Below are 23,654 nucleotides of genomic sequence, written 5' to 3'. Positions count from 1 at the left end.
TCCAGTAAAACATGTACATACATCCAAATGAAGGACTATCAATGATAACTTTTATGTTCAAATTGCACTAAGGAAAGTTAAACAGGTTCCCTGCAAAGAAAATCCAAATACCGGTCCCAGTGTAATTTTCCTGTACCTGAAAACATGTACAGCTGCAAATAAGCATAGAGAAATAAGTAAGATTTTGAAGAAAAGAAAGTATACAAGGCTTTTTCATCACCCATATTCGCTAGATCTCCGCTATTGTGAGATCTTTTTATCCCCAAAACACATGAAAACAATCAAAGGAATGTACCATATCAGATATGTCAACATGGGGAGTGATATTCATCAGTGTCTATGGGGTATCCCTAAAGATGAGTATGCTGAGGTTTTCTGGTCATGGGTATAAAGACATAAGACATATGTAAAGGGTACATGCAACAGGAAATGCTTTAAGGGATTGAAACTAGTAAGAATATGTATTACGTATTTTTCTTATTTTCAGACGACATTTTGCATTATTTAATGAACTACCCTCGTACTGATATTTTTTGTCATCATGTGACCCTCGATAGTAAGGTGGGCTACTAATTGAGTTTAAAAATATAAAATATCTAAATTATCCGAAAGTTTCAACGCCAAAGCAAAGAAAAATTACACTGCACAACATTTCAATGTGACCCTATGTATCTTTCTTAAAAATAATGCTCATTTAGTGAGATTTCTGGTATTATTTGGTTATTCAGTAAAAAAAAAAAAAAAAAAATACCCGTATTGTAGAAAAGAATTTCCCCTATAGTCAGCTCCCCTCCCACCCTCACCCCCAATCCCCGGAAAATGTACTATAGAGTAGGATTTCCTCCCGAAGGGAAATCTAATTTAAGAGTCAATTTTCCCCTCCTTTTTTCTCAGAGTAGAGTTTTCCCCCTTGTATCAATGCTTTAATCATATTGACAATTTCGCTAAAAGTTTATATGAAAGTCAACCGATTTTTTAGTGGAAATATGAATGCTTTCGATTTTAGAATTGTCAAATTTAGCACAAAATCTTAAAATAAATAATTTATTTTACATAAAAAAGAATTTATAAATTTGTCATTCAAAAATCGTAAGACTCACCTCTCCTGTCTAGAGGCGTAGATCCCGTTTGTTCAGGATTGTAAAATGAAAACCTTTAGTGATACGATAATATGTTTGCTCTCTAAAGACCCATAAAGGGATCTTTTTTACAAAGTTAAGGTATGTGAGGAAATTCTAAAATTTATGTTATTGATAGGTTTCAAAGAAAAAAAAAATAAGAAAATCAATCCAAGAAACACTGCTTTTGAAAGCTGAAGTATATCCCCTTGACCTCTTCGGTGCAATATTGAATTCGAAATCAGAGAACAAATACTATGTTAAGTTTTGCAAAATTTCATTTTTTAGAAAGAAATAAATGATCCATTTACACATATAGACTAACCCAAATATTTTAAAGTCCCCTGGCAAGTTTTTGCATAACATGTCTTTATATTAAATTATTTTGACCATAAAATTTGATCACTTTAAAGATAAAAAGTAGGAATACTTTTTTTCTCTCAATCAATTTTAGTTTAGTGGGGTGATTAGGTCCTGCTCTTGATCTTCATGTTTTCCACTTCACTGAAAAAAAGATTTTTATTTTCTGTATAATATACCTCTGATGCTTCCTATTAGCTCATATGCATAGAAACGCCAATCATCAATACCTACCTTAAAATCACATGTGAAAACACACTTCATATTGGGCCAACGTCGGTCCAGTATATCGGGCCTACAATGGACCAGTGAGCACAATGTTATATGCCATCTTGGTCCAATGTTACCAGTGTCGTTGACCCATTTTGGCCCAAAGTTAAATTGCTATCGGGGATTAAAACTTTTAATGGCCAGTACAAATTACCGTTATTTTAAAATATTATCTTGCAAGAGGGGATGCTTAATTACCCCTTTTAGACACCTGATACTACATCTGGAATTTCCAGAGTGGTCCTTGCATTATGCCCTCTTCACAGATTTGTATTGTGTTATGATTTTTTGACATGGATCACTGTTCTTTATTTTCACCGTTTTCGAACAGTTATCCTTTTTATGCACAATTTTCTTTATTATATAGCTAATAAACAGTCAATTTTATATATATATATATATATATATATATATATATATATATATATATATATATATATATATATATATATATATATATATATATATATATATATAATAAAAACAAACAAAAAGTAAAAGTCTAGAGAATTTTAGCGTTCAATATCTTGCCATTTTATTGAACGCTGAGTTTGTATCGCGTAAATGAGTATACCCGAAACATTCCGAATACGAGCGGTAAAATATCGAACCCCCTGTTAAATAAAAAAAGGTGTCTGGTCTATATCTCTTAAAGGCAGATTTATGAGAGGTTAGTGGCAGCTAGGTAAGATGTGTTTATTTTCACACAAAATTGAAATTATTTATTAATAATTTAGTACGCATTAGCCTCAATAAAACATCAATAAGCAAATCATACAGCTTGGTAAGGTCATTGTAATTATGCGATATTAAACACTTACAGGACAGACGTCAATTTAAATACCGATACAAAAATAAAATCTTTTTTATTTGAGATTTCACTGAAATAATTAATATAAATCAATGGGAGATGTTTATTTTAGCTATATAATAAAGGAGTTATTGAACTAAAATTGGTGAATATTGCCACTCGTTGGCTGTACAAATGCACTCGCAAACTCGTGCATTTGTACAACCAGCTCGTACCAATACTCACCAATATAAGTTCAATAACCCTGTAATATTAGTACAGTGAGTGTTATATTGTATGTCTAAAATATTAAATATGAAAAAGTATCCCTCACGCTAATTTTATCTATATCGTTAAGAATATGATAAATGATGCATCACTTATTAAAGAAAAACATTGTCCATTATTTTCTGTTGTCTTCTAAATTTGTTTAGCTGTCACTTATAAATTGAGTATATGCCGGTAGGTTCCGGAAAACTTTACTATCTATGTTTTAACAAGCACTTAATACACCGTCAAACACAGCCGTATAACTGAAGAGTTCATCGCAGCCCTTGCTGGAGTCATTGCTGGAGAAAAGGATTAAGAGCGTTAGAAGATACTCCCTGTAAAAATGTTGACAAAAATTGTCGGTTAGTATATTTTATTAAATTTGTCATTTGGAATTACAAATATGTACGCCATTTTACAACAGGGGTTGGCGCTTTCATTTATTTTCTTAAGATGTAAGTAAATTTTTTTTTTACTTCAACAGCGCATTTTCCATCTATAATCAGGAAGAATATACATGTATCATATATTCAGTGTGAAAAAATGTTACTAAACCTGTGAACAGATATAGCGCGTATATTCATCCTAGATATTGACTGCGATGTTTTGACTGGTATTCAAATGTGACCTATTTTGATTGTTTACAGGCAAAAGTAGGGAAGCCCGTGAATGACTCTGCAGTATCTTCTAGCTTTGGCTTCAGCTATATTGTTCACTCTCAAGGTAATAGGTGAAAATTTAAAAATGCTATTATGCATGATTTGATAAAAAGAAACACCTTCTTTTTATCTTATTTCAATGTCGAATTCCAACAAGTATTTAGCGATAATAAGGCAATCATGTACTCAAACGGTATACATTGTAATGATTGCATATATAACACATTTTGTCACACAAAAATGTAATTTGATGAAAATAAATATAATATACTTGAAAATCCAAGCGGGGAAGAAAAAAAATGTAGAATCATTTTCTCAGATTGAATCATGTATACTTATTAAGCTATTGACATATCGTAAAAAATATTTTTGTTTACATTACAGTATAAGACCTGTTTTGCTAAACAATGTATTGAATCATTTCCAACTATAAAAGGAGTGAAACAATGCCCGATGACAGAAGAAGCATGGCTGCATGCTGCCAAAAGGAAAAGGTGTGATGCACTAGCAAATATACAAACATGTGTCCCTGAGCCGGACAGATTCGTGTACCATTGTTTGGTAAATCAGTGGGGTAATGGGACGGTTGAAGTGTGCGCTCCAATATGGATTCTTACAGGTGATACTTCATATTATTGAAGGAAGGGCTTTACTTAAAAACATGAATTTGTTTAAAAATAAGGACAAATCGCTTTTGCTTGCTCAAATAGAGAAAATACCAGCAAATATAGTTTTTAGCTACTCTATCTTGGTCTAATATAATGCTTTGAATACGTGGATTTATTTTAAATTATGTCATACAGTGCAGATGATTTTTTTTTCTGTTTTGTGTCAAATTGTGGGTCAGTCTAACTAAACAAAAGCACCCTGAAATTAGGGTGCAGTGTATAGAGGGTCCTTAAGATCGAACCCTTTTTGCCTAATATTTTTTTTTTTAAAAAGATGTCATCACTGACCACTGACCAGGAGTATTGTGATTTTCTAATGATGTATTGTAGTGCACAAAAGAACGACAATTAAGCATTTCAGCCTTTTAAATGAAATGAATATGTAATAATTTCTGAGAAGTGAATTTGCATATATGCATTGCAATGCTACTACATTGAGGTTTCTTTAAATTGTTGATGTCTACTTTGCAACTATAACAAAAAGAGAGTAAGTATGAGAGAGAGTCATCAGGTATTTAAAGCAAGTAGCACCTGTCAGCTGATCGCACCTTACAGCAACCTACAAGCAGTAAAAATGATATGTGCTGATTTTGTTTTTAATTATCTTCTTCATGTATAATTAAACTTTGTAATTTGCAACATTTTTTTCTTTCCTTTTCGTTTTCACCGTAATCTGAATCAAAAAAAAAAAAAAAAAAAAAAAAAAAAAAAAAAAAATAATAATAATAATAATAAATTCAAAAATATATATATATTGTTAACAAGCGTTGTTGAACCAAAGTTATCATATCAATTCATGTCAAGCTTTAATGACTGAGTTTTACAAGATAAAACTGTTACTGCGATACTGTGCTACAAAGTAATAGGAAATTTGGGTAATAAAATGTCATCTTTGAATGATTACAGGGCACATTAATTTGGGTTCACATGATATGTTTTATATGAATTAGAAACTGGGAAAATATGATATTCTCTTACATGACTTCAGGCTGAATACTGTCTTTCATGGTTACAAGATATTGTGTTATGATATTGTCTCTCAAAATTACTGAATACTGTGGATAGCATTGTAATGCCATTCACAATTACAAGACACTGAGGATAATGAAATAATGTCTTACCTGAATTCAAGAGACTGTGGATAATTAAATGTATTACTGTCTTAAATCATTACAAGTCACTGTGAGTCTAACATGACTAAAGCACTTTCAATTTGGTAATAACATTGGATCTGACATGATAAAAAGACACTTTGGGTAATATTGTACTGTTTACATGAATAACAGGATCGCACGCGAGGTAGTCTATTACTTCTTACATAATTACAAGATATTTCGGATAATATATGCATTACTTCTTATATGATTATTAGACACTGTGTCTAATACGATGCTGTCTCACATGACTACAATTTACTGTGGATAATGTAATATTATATTACCAGATTCGGGGTACTTTAGGCATTGTGGCACTGTCTAACATGATTACAAGATATTATGTATATGATACTGTCTTACATGAATATTAGATACTGAGGGTGAATTATAATCATAGGATATTGTGGGTACTATGACACTGTTATTGGGAAAATCGTCAACGATGTTCAGAAGGACTGTACAACTGATGTTAATTCCTGTCCGCTTAGGTACAATTCCTCGGAGTCTTTCAAATGTAAGTCCTTTAATGTTTTGTTTAAAAACTATAAAATACATTTACGTTCTAAAAGTTAAAGACAAGAGAGAAAAAGTATGTTTTATCTTTTTTTTTTGTTTTTTGTTTGTTTGTTTTGTTTTGTTTTTTTGCAAACTCGTAATATGTAATTTGAATCGTTAATGTATATATATATATATATATATATATATATATATATATATATATATATATATATATATATATATATATATATATATATATATATATATATATATATATCAAAAATATCTATATTTAAATTTTTGTAAAACATCATAAATACGAAGATAATAATTCAAATGCTTAGAATGGTTTTACTTTTTAAGACCCCAGATGCTATGACGTTAAGAAGAGTAAAGAAAACACACTAGGGGATTGTAAAAGGTAATAAAAAGGATCTGTATTTGTCTTTCTGGACATCATCTTTTATTTAAGTTTTAAGTTAATCACATTCATTACTATTTCAGCTCAACGGAATCGCAGAATGAGTGGATGATAATAGCGATTATTCTTGCTATATGTTCCTGTATAATAATTGCTGTTATATGCTGGTGGTCAAGACGAACAACAGGTATGTCGAATTTTATATCGTTACTATGTTCTGTCTCTATTGATTATATATTGCTATATCAGGAATATCATCTTCATTTTCAGGAAAATTTGAATTGAGAAATCATCAAAGAGGTACGTATTTCTTTCTAAAGATACAATGACATGAATCTTTAAGAGTGCCAATTTTGAACATAATGGCAGCTTTTAAACCCATTATTTAACGTTTCCAAAATGTTTTAATGCAAAACTGGAATTTAATGCGTGTTTGTGTGTGTGTTTTTTTTTTTCTAAAAAGGCCAAAATTCACACGGACAAGCTCAGGTTAATGGGGAAGAGGCTTTACCTTTGAATAATGAAACTTCAGATGGTACGCTAAAAACTATTTTTTTTGAAATTAATAAAACGTAATTATAAATCGTAAATGATCTCTTGTAAAAGAATGCATAATTAGAAAAGATATGCTATCTTTGACATGATCTATGACACTATGCAAAAGTTAATTTGATGTGGGTAGCAAGGAGAGAAAAAATAAAAACAAAACTAATGACTAAGAAAAGACTGCAATGTAAAGAGCTAAAACTTTGAATAATTTTTGAGTGAATATCATTATCTATTAAAGCTTGTGGAGCTGTTTCAACCAAGGAGGACGCACTCGACGAAAAACGGTTAGAATTGACAATAAATGTTTTATATTCTTCTCTAAATATTTAAAAGGTAATAATAAAGGTATATTTGATTTTCTTCTCAACATTTCCTTGTAGGACAAGTGGCAATATAACATCAATTGAAGTCTATGGCAGAGGTAAGGAGGTTCATGATCAACAATATAAATATCATAAAACTTGAATATATATCAACATTTACGTGCAATTTTTTCGCATGATATATCATAATGAAAAAAAAAAACAAAAAAACAACAAAATTGATTATTGACAAGACTTTTCTGGCAATACGTATCTAAAACAAGTAAATGTTAGACAAGCTAGAAGCTGCATACTTTGCAAATCCTGACATTTTTTTTTATCACAGCAACTAAAATACATTTAAAAATCAGAATTTATACGACTGGCAATGTTTAATTAACTCTGCTTCTCTCGTTGTGTTCGGTTAGATCTTCAGCAAATGTAAACAAGTAAGATGTCATGAACTGTTTAATAAAGGTCGTATAATTTGATCAATATTAAATCATATAATAAAACAATTATTACTGTTTTTCAATCAATACGATGGTTAAACCACATCACATGAGGAGTATGATATTCACCATGCACGAACAGTAATAAATGTAAAATATCTTTTTTTTAATACTGTGTGGGCGTACATGTAATAAAACACTTCTCTCGTTTAGAATTTGTATACCAAGCAACACCATCGATCCATGTTTATAGCAGGTAAGAGTTATTTCAAGAGTTACTTCTCTTGTTTTTTTTTAATCTTTAATAATTTAACATACAAATATTCCGACACATAAAAGAGCATTAGTGGTACATTTGTTTTATTTACATTTTTTAAAATCTTGTTCATTGCTAAAGAGAGTTACATATGGTGTTTATACCTTCTGGTTACCTTTTACTTTTTTTCCAGTGGAAGTTCAAATTATATAAACTCAGGTAAGCCTTTCTATTTATCTTGTTTTTTCTATTTGTGATATTTTGCTCTCACTTCTTTAGAAAAGGAATTTTGTATAATTGGAGTTTTTTTCTTTCATTTTCTTATTTTCTCTATTTGATAATTTATACAATAAAAATCAAATATGATTTAAATGTGTATAATTTTTGCAGACCAAAAATTGAAAAAAAATCAAAGAATATATATATATATATATATATATATATATATATATATATATATATATATATATATATATATATATATATATATATATATATATATATATATATATATATTGTATTTAAAATTCATTCTTAATTGTGCGATAAAAATAGAATGAACATCAGGTAGAGCCGATTGAATGACTTTGATGTACGAGGGTTGTCCAAAAAGTTCGTGGACATATACTTAATTTTCTTTATAAAGTCCGAAATGGCAAACATGTGCGATCTTAATATAGACCATGATTGAGTAAATGTACAAAAAATTAAAACACTGCACACTATTTACTGAACATTATAGGTGTAAATACTTTGTATATGCAAGTCGCACGGGCCAGTCTGACGTAACGCTTATTTCATGATAATGTCAGAAATATGAATTTTGAATTTTTATCGCATGTTCATAGACGCACGCTATTTTTCTTTATTATGCCACATTGCCAAATGTGTGCAAAAATATTTATGCATAGATTATAATTAATTTAAATTTTAAGATTCAAAACAATGCACAATAATTTACGAGCGTCATCAATATCAACACTTCGTAAATACACGATGCACAGCCCAGCCCGACGGCGCTATATTTATAACAACGTCATGAATAGAAATATATCCTATTTTCATCAAATAACAGTGGTTTCCACTTCTTGTAGTGTCTCCGAAATTTTACACACCGTTGAAAAATCGTATACACCAATTACAAATCACTAGACTAAATATTTTCCAATAAATTTAAGTTGTTTGAATAAATACAGATCCTGAAACGTGCTACTACCCCAAAAAAGCGTGTGACTTTCGTGCGCTTTTCGTTTCGTGCAAACCGTGTAGCGTTTCGTGTAAACCGTGCAGCGTTTCGTGCAAACCGTGTAGCGTTTCGTGTAAACCGTGCAGCGTTTCGTGTAAGCCACAAAGCGTTTCGTGCAAACCGTGTAGCGAGCGTGCGAGAAGCGTGTGAGAAACGTGCGACTTTCGTGTAAGAACCGTGTGAGAAACGTGCGACTTTCGTGCAAGAATCGTGTGAGAAACGTGTACGATTCTTTCGGAAGTCCTTTTATTTTAAATATGGCTATCAATGTATCAACATGTCATTCTGTGTTGTTTGTAACTAATATTATTCGGATATATACTGACGGCATTTTAAGGGTGAAAAAAAAAATACGGAAACAAAATAAAATTACTCGGTAATATATTACATATTTGTTTGATTTTCTTTCTTTTTTATTTCAATAACGCTGGGCGGAATATGTGTTAAAAGTAATAAATTATATGCACATAAACTTCAAGGTATTTGATTCACTACATTTTTAAAAGGGAGCAATACTGAACATTTTTCAAAGAAAATTCATTTGGAATCCGGTCTTGTCTTTTTCATTCATTAATTTGAATCTCTTCACCATTTTACAATGATGGGATATAGAGATTACAAGAACATATCGGTCATTAATACAAAATAATAGATAGATATTGCAGGAGTGAAAAATAAAATGCAAAATTTAGTGCTTTGCTATAAATGTAAAGTATTGGAATTATAGGCCGGGGAGCACAGTTAATTGATTTTCTTTATAAACAAACATAATTTTCTTATATTACTAGATTGTGATACAAATAATTTTGAAACGATGAGTCATTTCTGGTCTTTTTTATGCATAAAATTGGTTGATTTATAATAGTCATATAAATGAATTATAACCCACATGCATCGGCAAATACAGGGTTAAATATTTACGGGAGGGGGTGATCAAATGAAAACACAAATTGAGTTTCTGTTTTAAACAAGTGTTTTATTGATCATTTTCTTTAAAAAAAAAAATTGTTTCTTTCGGAATGCGCCCGATGCACCCCTTAAAAATATACTGGAATCTTCTTTACGCTTTCAACACTCTTCTTACGACTGTGATCAAGGTCATTTACAACAGCGATCACGGACTCCGCGTGCCAGGACTGAAACTTGTTCTGCTATTATCTCTTGTCAATCATAGCTCCGATGACACCCGACAATAACGATTGATTTTTAATTCGTGAAATTGAACGTTTTTACTAGTATTTAATGGGTATAAATAAATACCTGTGGGTCTTATTTCTTTAATTTATCCGATTGTCTGTAAACAGTGAATGAATTTGCCAGTGTATTCGTGAATAAAATTATAAAGAAATAAATTCTGAATAATTATACATTAGTTGTTTTATTAATCACGCAGTTCTAGATTTTATTATTTTTTTTTTTAGTTTTTAGGACATTGGACATGTATACATATATATTGAAGGTATTGTTAAGAGCCGCGACTATTGATTACATAATTATCGATTTTTTTTGTCTAGACGGGGTTTGAAATGGTGGTGGGTATATTGTTTTTATAAACACAATGCCTCAACAGAGAACTAAAGAATTACAATACCTACCCCCCCCCCCCCCCCGGCTTTTCTACCATATAAAATTTTAATGATAAATTAAAGTTTAACTCTATAATGAAACGATATATTTACCATTCTGAATAATGTGCATGTATCGGGTCCCGCTGGATATGGATATCCTTTTTTTTCTTAGAACGGGCACTTGTTTCTATGATAATTTTTTTTCCCGATGGTATACTTACTGAAACAACTGCCTGTTATATTTAACCATGTAGAGATTTGAAGATACAACAGTAAGATCTCGGTATTCTACCCCCCCCCCCCACCCCCCCCTTTCCTGCACAATGTTCCTGTTTGATACAGTTTACTTATTACCTTTGCAAATTCTAAACAGAACCTTATTTAATCAAATGAAATTATTTTCTTTTACTAAATCAAAAAATGTATCAATCAATCAATAATTAATAAAAGGGGGAAAAAAATAAATCCGTTTACAGAAATCATACGCAATTAAATCATTTTTTTTTTTCAAATCAATAACTGGGTTTATTTATCAGTAATAAAATGACATTTTAAATATCAAACTATAATTGTTAAAACATTAAATTTTGTAAAAGATTATGAATTACAAATATAACAATTTTTTTTTTCAGTGCGTAATTTAGAGTCTAGTGAAAAAAGGTTTGTACACAGACGATGATAAGCATTTCACCGCGCGGGTCACATACTCAGTGACAACTATTAATTAATTACAACTGAACATTGAATATTTTATCTGTTAATAGATAAGGTTAGCGAGTTTTAATCTAAACTTAATCTGAATGATTGCAAATCTTAACTAATCTTTGATTAATCCGTAATAATTAAAATAAAGTCCGAGAGATCCCGAATAGAAAATCCAGATCGAGGCCAAAGCGTGCGAGAATCGTGTACAAAGCGTGTGAGAAACGTGTACAAAGCGTTTCGTGCAGGCTTTCGTGTAAACCGTGCAGCCTTTCGTGCAAAGCGTTTCGTGTAAACCGTGTAGCGTTTCGTGCAAACCGTGTAGCGTTTCGTGTAAACCGTGCAGCGTTTCGTGCAAACCGTGTAGCGAGCGTGTACCGTTCGTACAGCGTGCGTGTGGGGTAGTAGCACGTTTCAGGGTCTGTAGTTTGTTTTTGACGACGTTTCAACCATATTAACAATAATTGTATGATTGGACGCTGTCCCGTTCGGATGGCCGACATCGCTTTTTCTGTCAATTTTTGAAACATACTTCTTGCGGTTTTCACTTAATATTTTCATTGTCTATTTAGTAAGCGATACTAAAGGTATCAGAAAATGGCGATAACCGCTTTATTTGTGATAATTTGAATTTATATTCAGCTTTGACTCGTTTTAAAAAGAAAATAATCATTTCAATCAGATCACTTTATTTAAAAGTTCAGGCATTTTAACGCTGGTCCGTGCGCACTATCGGCGACCTTTAATGACCGACATTTTCACAAAAATATTAAGTTCAAACAATAAAAACCAAACTATTCCGACTTGGATTTTCATAACTAATATTTTGGTGTACAATAAGCACATCTTGAGCCATTCATTTTGGCAAAAACGCCATTGTCCACGAACTTTTTGGACAACCCTCATACATTATGAATAAAGACACATTGGCTACAAGAATATTGACTCAATATATTTGTTCAGTAAATGATGCGATTAGTTTTGGGACTTGATTGAAAATTCATCAAAGAAATAGATTTTTTTTATTCACATTGTTAACAAATCAACAAAAAGAATTATAAAAACAATCGAAAACTGAATCATTTATAACCATTAACCAGGTATATTGCATGTCAAATTGCCTAACAACTTGGCCAGGAAATATAAATGTACGAGGGTTGTGTTGTCCCAGAAAAACGCGAACTTTTTTCAATATTTTTCGTTTCACTAATATTATAAAGTTAAAAATTGGCATGCACTATAATCAACATTTTTTACATAATTCACAGAAATTTCAATAAAATATCTCTATAAATAACATTTTCTCTCTGATAAATCACCCATTCAAAGTAGCTCCCGGCGCAACACCGACGACGTCAGAACGTAGCTCATGGAGTTTTTGGATTTGTTCAGGAATCGTGCGTCTTTAAAAATTCGTTCGAAGCAGAAATTCGAAACTGCATTTGATTATTTTTAGTAACCGAGCTATCCATTTCACGCGAACTACAGTTAAGAATAAATCAAGGAATTTATTCTTATAATAGACAATTTTCCAACCCCGATCATAAACTTAACTACTTGCATAGTTAACACCGTCTCCACGTATAACGTCCAGCGCTAGACTTCAGTCTGTCGTCATTTTGGTTGGTCTACCAGACGCTTCTTCCATGGGATAACCAGTCCATCCATCTTTGAACCTCTTTTCCGACTTTCCTTGCCCGACTTGGCCGTTTTTGACAATATCTAATAGTGTTTTGTCATATAACGTCATATTTTTTTGTTATTTATGATGTCAAAGTATTAATTTTTTACACACAAGTACTTTAGATCGTACAGTTTCTATGGATGTAATTTTTGTTACATTATATTTCCGTATAGCCTTGTAATAAAGAAAATTTTAGATGGCAATGTTAATTCTGAAAGTCAAAAAATTGCCGTGCGCCGACCACTGATATTTAACACCCTTTAAATGCTGTTTCTAAATGCATGTGACATTCCAACTTTGCAGTATTTGGTAAAAATGACGAAAATATCATTTCCCAATATTGTGCCAGAAATGAATAATTTTGGTAAGGTAGTTTATGAAATATTAAAAAAGTTCGCGTTTTTCTGGGACAATCCTCGTATATGCTATTCATTTTGGATAAGAGAAGAAGTTTGTTTAACTTCCCTTCGAGAATCTTTTACTTATATTAAAAGGCCACGACTTGCCAGTAGAGGGCTGCAAATTTAGCCCCGTATTCGGCACTTAAAACCTTTGAACTGTGAGGTATCTTTTTGTGCCAGTACCTTCTACGACATTGGACCTCGGTGTATGTTGTCTTATTCGAAGGATCGGTCTCAATATCCCACCGTTCAATTCACACCCGCGAAGTTAGGATTACTTTGGCAACTCTAGAGCAAATGAATAGATCATTGTTATCTGTAAAAAGCTCAATTTTTGCACCTTTCTTTTTTTCAAGACCTTCTTGACACAGCTACTTCAGATGGAATGGAGACGGATAAGGGAGAAAATGCACTTTCAGAAAGGTTGAAATTTATTATTATTATTATTATTATTTTACAAATCATATAAATACATTTACTTAGATTTCTAAACACTTCTACCCATAGAATACAAAAACGGGAAGCAGCAACAAAATAATGAAAATAATATTTAACCGATACATTGTATAGCGTAAAATTTTAAAGAGGAACAATTTTTGTTTACCATAAAAAATGAGAATCTTTTGAATATTTAATTGATTTGTTTAATATTTTAGCTATCCTAGGATGCCAGATACCTTCAGTGAGTTACCATAGCAAACTGAATATTTTCTGACGTCATAGATAATTTAGATCATTTTCTGTATTTCGTAGACAATTAAGATAACGTTCTATATTTTGATCAAAACAAATATATTGCATTCGATTTATAAATTGAAAAAAAAAAAAATAAAAATAAATAAAAGTCATGGAAGAACTTTCTTTTATTTTTCTCAGATCAGCTTTTAAGAATAGGATCTTAAGTTTCATAAATGTTTTAACCTTTAAGGTACCAAAAAGAGACGAAGAAGAAGGAAGAAAAATAAACATCATATAGGTAATACTTTGTTCTAAAAACATGCAATGCAAACACTCTCTTCAGAAGATATCTTGGGAAAAAAAATGAAATGGATATGTCTATGAATGTTTGTAAAATATTGAATCACTGAGAAATGACTGAAGTGTGTTGTAAGTAGCCTTTTAAAGCTGAATTAAAATCTATATATACATGTATGTCATAGCAAGTTTTAGCGTATGGAAGTCTTCCATATCATTCAAAAATACTCTAACATTCCTCTTTAATAAAAAGAAGATTTATATTAAGGTATTTCCACCATCAATTTTAATGGTTCAAAGTAGGAAAACTTCATTTATTTTCACAGAATATAGTTTAAATTAACAAATAATCACAAAAATGTATAGGTTGCCATATTTTTAAGGCACAAGACGTAAATAAACAGAAGTATATGTCAATATGAAAAATAATACATTTTTAGTAAATAGTATACCGGTAATAAAAATTATGTAAAAACTGGTTCAAATACACTATTTGGAAGTTAAAAGTTCCAAAATAATTGTTTTTTTATAAATATATCTGAAATGTGAATATCAGGGAATTCATTTTACATTGAAAATACAATGAAGAAAATAAAATGCCTGAATGAAGGTGCATGAGAAGGAGTTATTGCCGTTAGCAACATTTTTAAAAGATCAAATAATTGATTACGTAAAGGAAATATATATTTTATTCAATATCTTACTTAACAATATTTTTTACTACACCTATTGAGAAGCAGTATTTATCTATTGGCTATGAATATAAATTAAAAACAGTTTTGGCAAAAACCTGTGAGATCACAGGAGGATGGAAATACCTTACATGATGAATCGTGAAAATGAAATGAAATACGAATATAGTAAATCTTTGTTTTTGTTTCTTTAAATATTGCACATTTGGAATTACAAATAGAGCATTATGACAGTTATCAAACTGATAATATTGTAAATCTTTTCCCCTTTAAATATTGCATATTTAGAATTTTGAAAAAGCATTATGACTGTTGTCAAACCATTAATACTAGGTGAGAACACTAATCATATATTCTGCTCCACCTAATATATAAATAATTCAGCGTGCATGTTTGATTTTTGCTGGAAATAGGCGTTTTTCCTCCAGAGTTCCATAAAAATTCATTCTTCTGATTTTCTTTATAATATTTTCAGACGATTTTCGTGTGAAAGGAAAAGGGGGTAAACAATAAGGACATACTTTAATCCGAGAGAAGGTTTGTTTGTAGAGATAAAAACACTTAAATTTGTTGGATGAGGAAAATAAAATAAGTTTTCTGTTTTACAAAGCAAATACAATATATTCAAAAAAGAAGAAAAAATGTATATATATGCTCGTATAAAGAATTTACACTACAATTAAATATTCGTTATTAAAATCATGTCCTTCACGTCCTTTTTCAGGAGGGCAAGGGCACTGATATCCATCAGAGTCGGTGTTTTCATCAATTACTCGACTAGGCTGCTCACATTTAGGCATGAGAAGTGTTGATGGCTGATGGTTCTGCGGAGGATATCTGTCAAGCTGAGGAATCGTTGAATCTTCCTCATCGTTTTCAATTGTTTCGTACGGATTTGCCTCAGATTGTTGATGTTCATCATAGGACATTGTGTTTGACTCAGGGACAGGCAGTCTTAATAAGTTTTTATCGTGTACAAGCGCTTGTATTGGTTCGTAATATACAGGAACGTTTTGATCCTTTACGAAGTCATTTACAATAACTCCTCTTCTTTTCCGACATTTGTTTATTGCATAAATAGCAGCTACCATAAAAGATACTGTAAATCCTATCGCAAGAATTAGGTAAAGCGGATTGTTGATAAGTAATTGATCAGATATATTGCTACGGAATCGCACATTATTGAAAATTCCCGAGGATTCAGTTGACTCTGAAGAAGAGTTGTAAGATTTGGATACTGATATATTCTTAAATAATGTGACCTTGGTGAATCTTTCCTCGAGAGAATTGTTAGTAGAATATTTGATGGTTGTGATGCGCTGTGTTCCTATGTTAAGCTGAGAAATAGTAGATTGAAATGATGTGTGCTTTTCGGTGGTCATATGCCTAGCCACTGTAGTGGTTTCTCTAGTTGTGTTCTTGTATATTGCTGAAACAGATAACTATATCGATACTATATAAAGTTTACTACTCTTCTAGTTTTTTTTCTTCCATTTTTAACTTCACGGTTGTGGTTTTTATTAAAAAAAATCTTCTCTCTCTTTCTCTCATACTTGATAATAAACCTATTGAGATAAATATAAGTGTTATTAAGGAATTTCTACAATTAGAGCGTAAGTTAAGGAAGTAATAAATATAAAATTATTACTTGAAATATGTGCACATCCGGTTTTCCTGTCACATAATTGTTCATCACACAAGCAGAATAATTGGCAATTGACACCATAATTTGGATATCGGCATTCATGAAGGCAGTTTACTCCAAAATAACCGGGTTGACATTCTGAAACTCAAAATAGAAAAAAAGGTGTCTACTTTTTATTTTGATTGTTAAAGGAAATAATTTAATTTTTTCTTTTCATGCCCTTTGTCTGATTTAACCGTTTGAGTACTTTGTTGAATGAACGGTCTGTAAAATTTTTATGTATCAATATTTGAATGCTCCTTTTGCAAATGACTAATCTTAATATTTTTTAAAAATAAATTTTGTCTGGATACAATACTGAGATTTACCTTTCGATTGCGAACATCCCGAGACCACGTGACAGACTGATGGATCACATTTACAAACATGTTGACATCCTTTGCCATAACTTGGGTACCTACAATTGTGGGAGCAATGTTGTCCTATGTATCCCGGGAGGCATTCTGAAAGGAACACGTTTTAATTGTCTAGCGCAAGGTTTATTTTATTAAATAGATTTTACATTTACTAAGACAAAAATTAGAGTAAAATAGGTCACACATTTGCTCATGGGAAACAAACTACCAAACAATGCTTAAAAATGTTACCAGATTTAAAACAGAAATACAGCTTTAATTTCATACTGAAACTGACAATAATTATTTGAAGCAGGAAAAACTTCAAGCAAAATAAAAGAGTTTCAAACCTTTGCATTTTCCATTTTGGGCATGTCTGAAAAATATTATATTTATCATTGATAATAATATCTTGTACCTTATAGTTCAGGCAATGGTAAAATGTCTTTTGTTGTGAGAGAGAAATTAAAACAAATCTTACCCAATACAGTTCTTAATGGAACAAAGCACAATCTTCAACGAAACAAAAACAATGCACAAGAAAAAGTACATCTGTAACTGCTGCATCTTTTTGGAGCAATTATCAAACATCGATTCCTTGTGTAAGTCATTCGAGTTATAACTTTACAGAAAAAAGACTGTTTTGCACAAATATTTCAATTGCTTTTATAAAACAGGAAGTTCAGTATTTTTATAAATTTAATAATTGGAGTTCCTGAGTACAATCATCATCTTATTTCTTAATGATAGAAAAATTATTTTTAAATTATAATATACATTTAGAATATTAAAATTGCTTATTGTTATCTTTCAACTTTCATATCGTCAATATATATTCAAAAACAGTGTAAAAAATATTATCTTAAAACGTCATTCAGAACGTTCTTAATTGACTGCCTGAAGATATTTTTTTTTCCCTCTGAAATTAAAATATCGAACTTTAAAAGGAATTATAGATGCATATATTTATATCCATTTTTTGAAAATTTTTATCTAAACTTTAAACTTCCAATTACGGACTTGTGCTATCTATGTGCCTATCTCCTAGCACTAAATATGTAACACAAACTTAACAAATACTGTAATAAACGTTCTCTGGCGAATATTATTGTTTTATTGTATTTGTTAAGATGGAAGGACCGTTTGAATGGGTTTATTATATACTACTAGCTTTTTGTAATCCGTTAGAAAATATCCATCACGCTCAATAGTGTCACTAGATGTACGCTTATATCCTTTAATATGGTATAATAATATGCTTTGATATTCAATTTCTTGATTAGAATTAAGTTGGTTTGTCATTGCATTATCGAAAATTTTTTTCTTAATATGATTTAAGAATTTGATAGTTTCATTGATTTACAAAAATCTTTATCATACGTATAAATGATTGTGCATAACAAAAGGGTATTGGTAAGGAACATACCATTGAATATTCGCAACAATATATAGTTTCCTTTTTTCTAAATTTCCAAAATACCGATCAGTATGATAAACATCGAAATAAAATATTAGTACTAAATCTGTGCAAGAGTACTTTTCAAAGGACAGTTGAAGCTTGTAGCTTTATTGTTCATGATTCCTCAAGAAATGAAAAAAAAAAAAAATAAAAAAGATGCTACCAATTTGACTAATTTTTTTTTTTTTTTTTTTTTTTTTTTTATAAACATGCATTTCATCATATAAGGAAAAAAAAACAAGCTTAATTAAATAAAAGCGATTTTTCAGAATATATGAACAAGAAAGGTTTAAATGCAATAAATATATGTTCTGATGACATGAAAAATCTGTCATATTTATTGACGGCTTCTCATTTCCTGATAATCACGACACTGTTTTGATATTTTGTATCTATTACTAAAATTATAATTTTTATTACCATTGGCCGTTTAATGTATGTACATGAAAAAAAAGTTTGACATTTGTTTTAATTTAAATCAAAACATTCACTCATTGCTAATTTGTTGATGTATTGCTATTGGACATTTTGCTACATATTAATAATTTATTAATTCTTTGTGTTAAGGTCATCTGTAACAGTTTTCTTTTCATTCTATCGATCATATTATCTTTTGCATAAACGTGAAAAAGTTCAACCTGAGTTATATTTATCTTTTGTGATATTTATCAAAAAGACATTTTTTTCTTGTATTGGATTTTTTTTGCACATATTAGAGGACTAACAGTCCAACGTATAAACATATTATAGATGAATAACTATTAATAACTACAGACATATAAACATTTTATAGATAACTGATTTCTAATATATAAATTTTTTATTATAACAATTTATTATGCTAAGTATTTTTATTGAAATGTAACAATTATTGATATTTTAGCTTACCAGAAAAAAAAATTAAGGAGATTAATCACATAATAACACCGATGAGTTTATAAAGTGACTAAGCTTCATATTCCTTTACAAAAGTATACAACAAAGTGACAAAACTAAGCAAAACTTAATAACAATTACACATACAATTAAGCTAGTACATGTATGAACAAAAAACTAATATAATGTACGATTGAATATGACAACAACGAATATACGATGTATATACTGCCTTAAAACAACAATAAACAACATTTTTACAAACTCTGATTTTCTTCCAAAAACATACGATTAATGATAGAATACAGTAAAACTCGTTAAGTACGAACACGGATATAATGAATTTACGGATGTAGGGAAGTTTTTATGCAATCCCTGGCGAAATTCTTTATAAAAATCTATATTGCTAAGTCGCTATGTATACTTTAACGAATTTGTTATATGGATACACATGTATAACGAATTACGGATATAGCGAAGTAAATTCTCAGGTCCCCAAACTTCGCTATATTCGAGTTTTACTGTATATCATTCTGGTGTGTAGAGACCTTGATAAAATTATTTTTAGAATTATTTCAACTTGCATAAGAAAACTGTTTATTTGCTATAAATAATGGACAAATCAACATTTTTTGTATATCCTTGGTATTAACCCCTCCAATACTGTAGAATTAATTGATTATAGAATTTTCAACTGACAGCAGTTCAAAATATACCGGTTGTATTTCAGTAATTTTAGATTTAAGTGTTTTAACTTTACACAGGTAGGTACCAGTCACCCAAATAGGATATAATAACCCGTTTCGGATATAATATCCCAAACGGGATATAAATAATTTACAGTATAAAAAATAAAAATGTAAATTTGGCTACAAATGTCATAAATCTGCATTAAAATACTTCAAAAGGAAAAAGTTTTAGCAAGCAGGTTTTTTCTGCAACCCGACAGTTTGTAAGATTGATCCCCAGGAAGTTAAAGAACTTCCGATGGATCAATCTCCTTTACAATGGGCATACAGAAAAACTTGTTAATCAAAAGTTATTCCTTGATAAGCATCTTGATGCGGATTGATGTTATTTAGAGCCCAAGTATTTTTTTTTTATTTTTTGCAAATAAATTTATATCCCATTTGGGATAAAAATCCCAATCAGGTTATTATGTTCCTTTTGGGAGATTGGTCACAACCTGTTAAAAGTTAAACTGTTATATTTCATTTCCTACTATTCCCAGCTGCAATTTGTATACTAGGAAAATTTTGCTTGTTTATTAAGATTATTTTCCCCAAATGAATTTGTTTATTGACTTCGACAAAAAGAGACTTTTAGATTTGGAAGAAAGTTATAAAGTAAACCACAGTCTGATAAAAAGTTTCAAGCCGTTATGGTTAATCAATGTAACACATTTTAAATTAACTATAGTCACTACAAGTACAATTCAAGATTCTATCAGGTCTACTTGGCGGTTTTGAATGCCTAAAAGTTAATGACGATGAGTCTGTTAGGATGTTTTATTTGCAAGCATAAATTTGAAGTAGTATTCAAGTACTGCTGTCATTTTCAAAAGCCTTATCCCTTTCCCTTACTACACATTCTTTTCCAATGTCTTTCTTAGGATCTTTGCTATTTAACCATTTTAAGAATTTACGAGTACTACCTACATATTCCCGTGTACCTATTAGCACAGGATGTCAATTTAAAGCGTCATAGACGTTTGGATTCTCGGTCATCATTTTTGTTTCCTCCTAACTTTGTGATTTTGAGAATATTAATGTAATCATTTTCAGTGTTGATTTCGTTCTTTTTGTCTTTGGAATCGCAAGTTTCCCTTTCGTCCAGATCTTTGTACAAGCTATTCCTTTCAGCTCGACTTTCATATTTGACATGTCGGTGTCTTAACTTCTTTCGTATTTTTCAGATAGGGATTCTTCACATTTTTAGATAGACTTAAATCCAACGGCGAGAAGTATTAAGCAAAGAGCACCCACAACACCAATGAGAATCTGAGTTGTTTGTGATTCCTACTTTGATTTGTTTGGTTTTTGCAGATTTCAGCTCATCTAGTGTCTTTTTAGCAGGATGTGTAGTTTGTTTCGGAATTGGATGAAGATTGTCCCTAGATTTTAAGTCAGTTATCTTTCTAGCTGAGTAAGTATGTTCTTTTATAACTACATTAAGACCGTATCTTTATAAGTGGGAAGGCGCACTACAGAAAAAATAAAAGAGCTTGATCAAGGAATTTTTCATATGTCTGTGACACAAGAATAAAAATTTAACCTATATGATATGAAGTTTCCAAATACCTTTACAATATTTATTCATATCATACCACTTTAAAAAGTATACATGAAATTTAAGAGCGGGACTTTATAAAAAAAGTTGAAAGTCTATATATTTAATTCCGTGGAAGAAATATGTTCTAGTACTAACGTGGACATTGTAGTTTACACTGAAAAAATAATTAAAAATATCAGACACATTGTTTAATATACATTTGGTAATTGCATAGGTAGATAATATTAATATTCTACTGTAAAGTATTTATTCGAAACCTGTCCAATCTTTGCATGCTGTAGAGACGTGTATGTCACAGTATTCCTCTATATAGATGCATATGTTTTGGCATGACTTACAATAACCTGGGTATCTAAACGGAATTGAACAATTCTAACATATATAATCGAAGGGACATTCTAAAACTTAAGAGTAAAGCGTTGTGTAAGAAACTGATTCCTTAATTTGTCATATCTTTGCAATCTTTCGAGATCCCGTCGAAAAAAAAATCCGGGACAACACAATTTCTCACCATCCCGGAGAATCAAAAAGCTCATTTTAGTAGCAACAATAATGTGTGTAATCATTTTTTTTTTCTCAGACTGCCCCTTTGCTGAAAAAAAGAATGGATAAATAAATAAATGTAACGATGAACTTTTGAAAAATTAAATATAGCATAATTTTTTTTTTTTTAATTTCCAAACAAGTAAACTATCTAGATAATATATATTATGATTCCGTAAGGTTGGCTTCGACTGTTGGCTGTATAAACATTACACAAAACAAGTTAATTAACAAGAAATTAACAAGACAAATTTCTGTTAGATACATTGCAGATGTGAACGCTAACCTTCATGAGGGCAATCAAAAAACATATGTTAACTCAATTTTTATATAATTGATAAATTCAAATTATCTGACGTAACTATTATTTAAAAATTCTCTGAATTTACTTCAAAATAAGGATGTGCTGAGGTTCAATTAGTCGACAGCTGATTCAAAAGATCCATTATTATTGATAATTATCCATTTACACGTTCATCTCATAGAAGATCAGAATTGTAAAATGTTTGAACAAATAAACATATTTTCCTAAAAGTTGTAAATCCGATGACACCAAAAGTAAAATGGCCTCTTTCCGTTATTAATTACAAAAGGCAAGTGCGTTTATGCATTTTAGAGCATTCATGTATTTGCATTTTTTCAGCGTGAAAAAATGTCACTAAGTAAAAGATAACGATAGATAAACCAAAGAGTAACAACACTACACAGGAAGAAGTATAAACTGTCTTTTATTTAGCAATTTTAATAAAATATCATTTTAACAATAACTAGATCCGAGGAGCCATATCTCGTCAGGTTGGCATGCTCGGATCATCAGATCAAAGGAAAGGCGGGTGAAGAGATCAAATGCGACTAGCTCTTCGGGTTAGTCTCTGTAATGATGAGAAATTTATCATATGTCCCTCTACTATTGGGTAAATATAATAGAATTTTTTTTAATCAATCATTTCTTGCTTAATAATTAATTAAAACACTTTTCATGGAACTTTTAGCTGACAGGCAAGAAAACTAAAAAGAAAACATCGTCAGTTCCCGAGAATGGTGATATACCTGGATTTAGATTACCATATTGTGGGGATCCTTATCGAACCGTCAAGTGCAATCAACGATTAACGTCAGCCAGGGACGCTGGAAAAATAATAACCACTGTTACTAGAAAATTTTTAGTGGCAATTCTTTTTTTTTATTTATTACATACCGAATTAAAAAAAAACACCATCAGACTTCTTTTTGATAATACCAATAATAATAAATTCCCTCAATGCCTTTTAACAATACTACAATTTCTAAAATGTAGATTTCCCCGTTACATCGGAGTCTACAGGCAAGATCCAGTATTATCTATCTTCTTCACAGAGAAAAAGACGAATTTCCTTTTCATGGTTGTTCTTCTTACTAGTATTAAG

General features: G+C 30.6%; 2 protein-coding genes across 2 annotated transcripts; one reads left to right on the top strand and one right to left on the bottom strand.

The window, feature by feature from the left end:
- The first annotated feature begins 3,049 nt into the window (after positions 1-3,049).
- LOC133178508 (uncharacterized) lies at positions 3,050-15,877 on the top strand. The gene is made up of 17 exons (XM_061313197.1): positions 3,050-3,170; positions 3,456-3,531; positions 3,852-4,086; positions 5,690-5,806; positions 6,154-6,211; positions 6,295-6,398; positions 6,482-6,511; positions 6,675-6,746; positions 6,999-7,044; positions 7,141-7,181; positions 7,728-7,770; positions 7,964-7,989; positions 13,728-13,794; positions 14,028-14,053; positions 14,300-14,347; positions 15,514-15,575; positions 15,763-15,877. The coding sequence occupies exons 2-16, from the start codon at positions 3,478-3,480 to the stop codon at positions 15,549-15,551; spliced, it is 1,005 nt and encodes a 334-aa protein (XP_061169181.1). The 5' UTR covers positions 3,050-3,170; positions 3,456-3,477; the 3' UTR covers positions 15,552-15,575; positions 15,763-15,877.
- LOC133178648 (uncharacterized) lies at positions 15,707-17,645 on the bottom strand. The gene is made up of 5 exons (XM_061313373.1): positions 17,560-17,645; positions 17,429-17,454; positions 17,052-17,186; positions 16,687-16,821; positions 15,707-16,467 (listed from the first exon to the last, which is right to left on the bottom strand). Exons 1-5 carry the CDS (start codon positions 17,643-17,645, stop codon positions 15,707-15,709), a joined length of 1,143 nt encoding a protein of 380 aa, XP_061169357.1.
- Positions 17,646-23,654: the final 6,009 nt, after the last annotated feature.

Source organism: Saccostrea echinata, unplaced genomic scaffold (assembly GCF_033153115.1).
Source record: "Saccostrea echinata isolate AGI-Se365-2 ecotype Australia unplaced genomic scaffold, CSIRO_AGI_Sech_v1 ptg000003l, whole genome shotgun sequence".
Classification (NCBI taxonomy): Eukaryota; Metazoa; Mollusca; class Bivalvia; order Ostreida; family Ostreidae; genus Saccostrea; species Saccostrea echinata.
The sequence above is the reverse complement of the archived record's forward strand: the minus strand, read 5'-3'. Positions and strand labels throughout refer to the sequence as shown.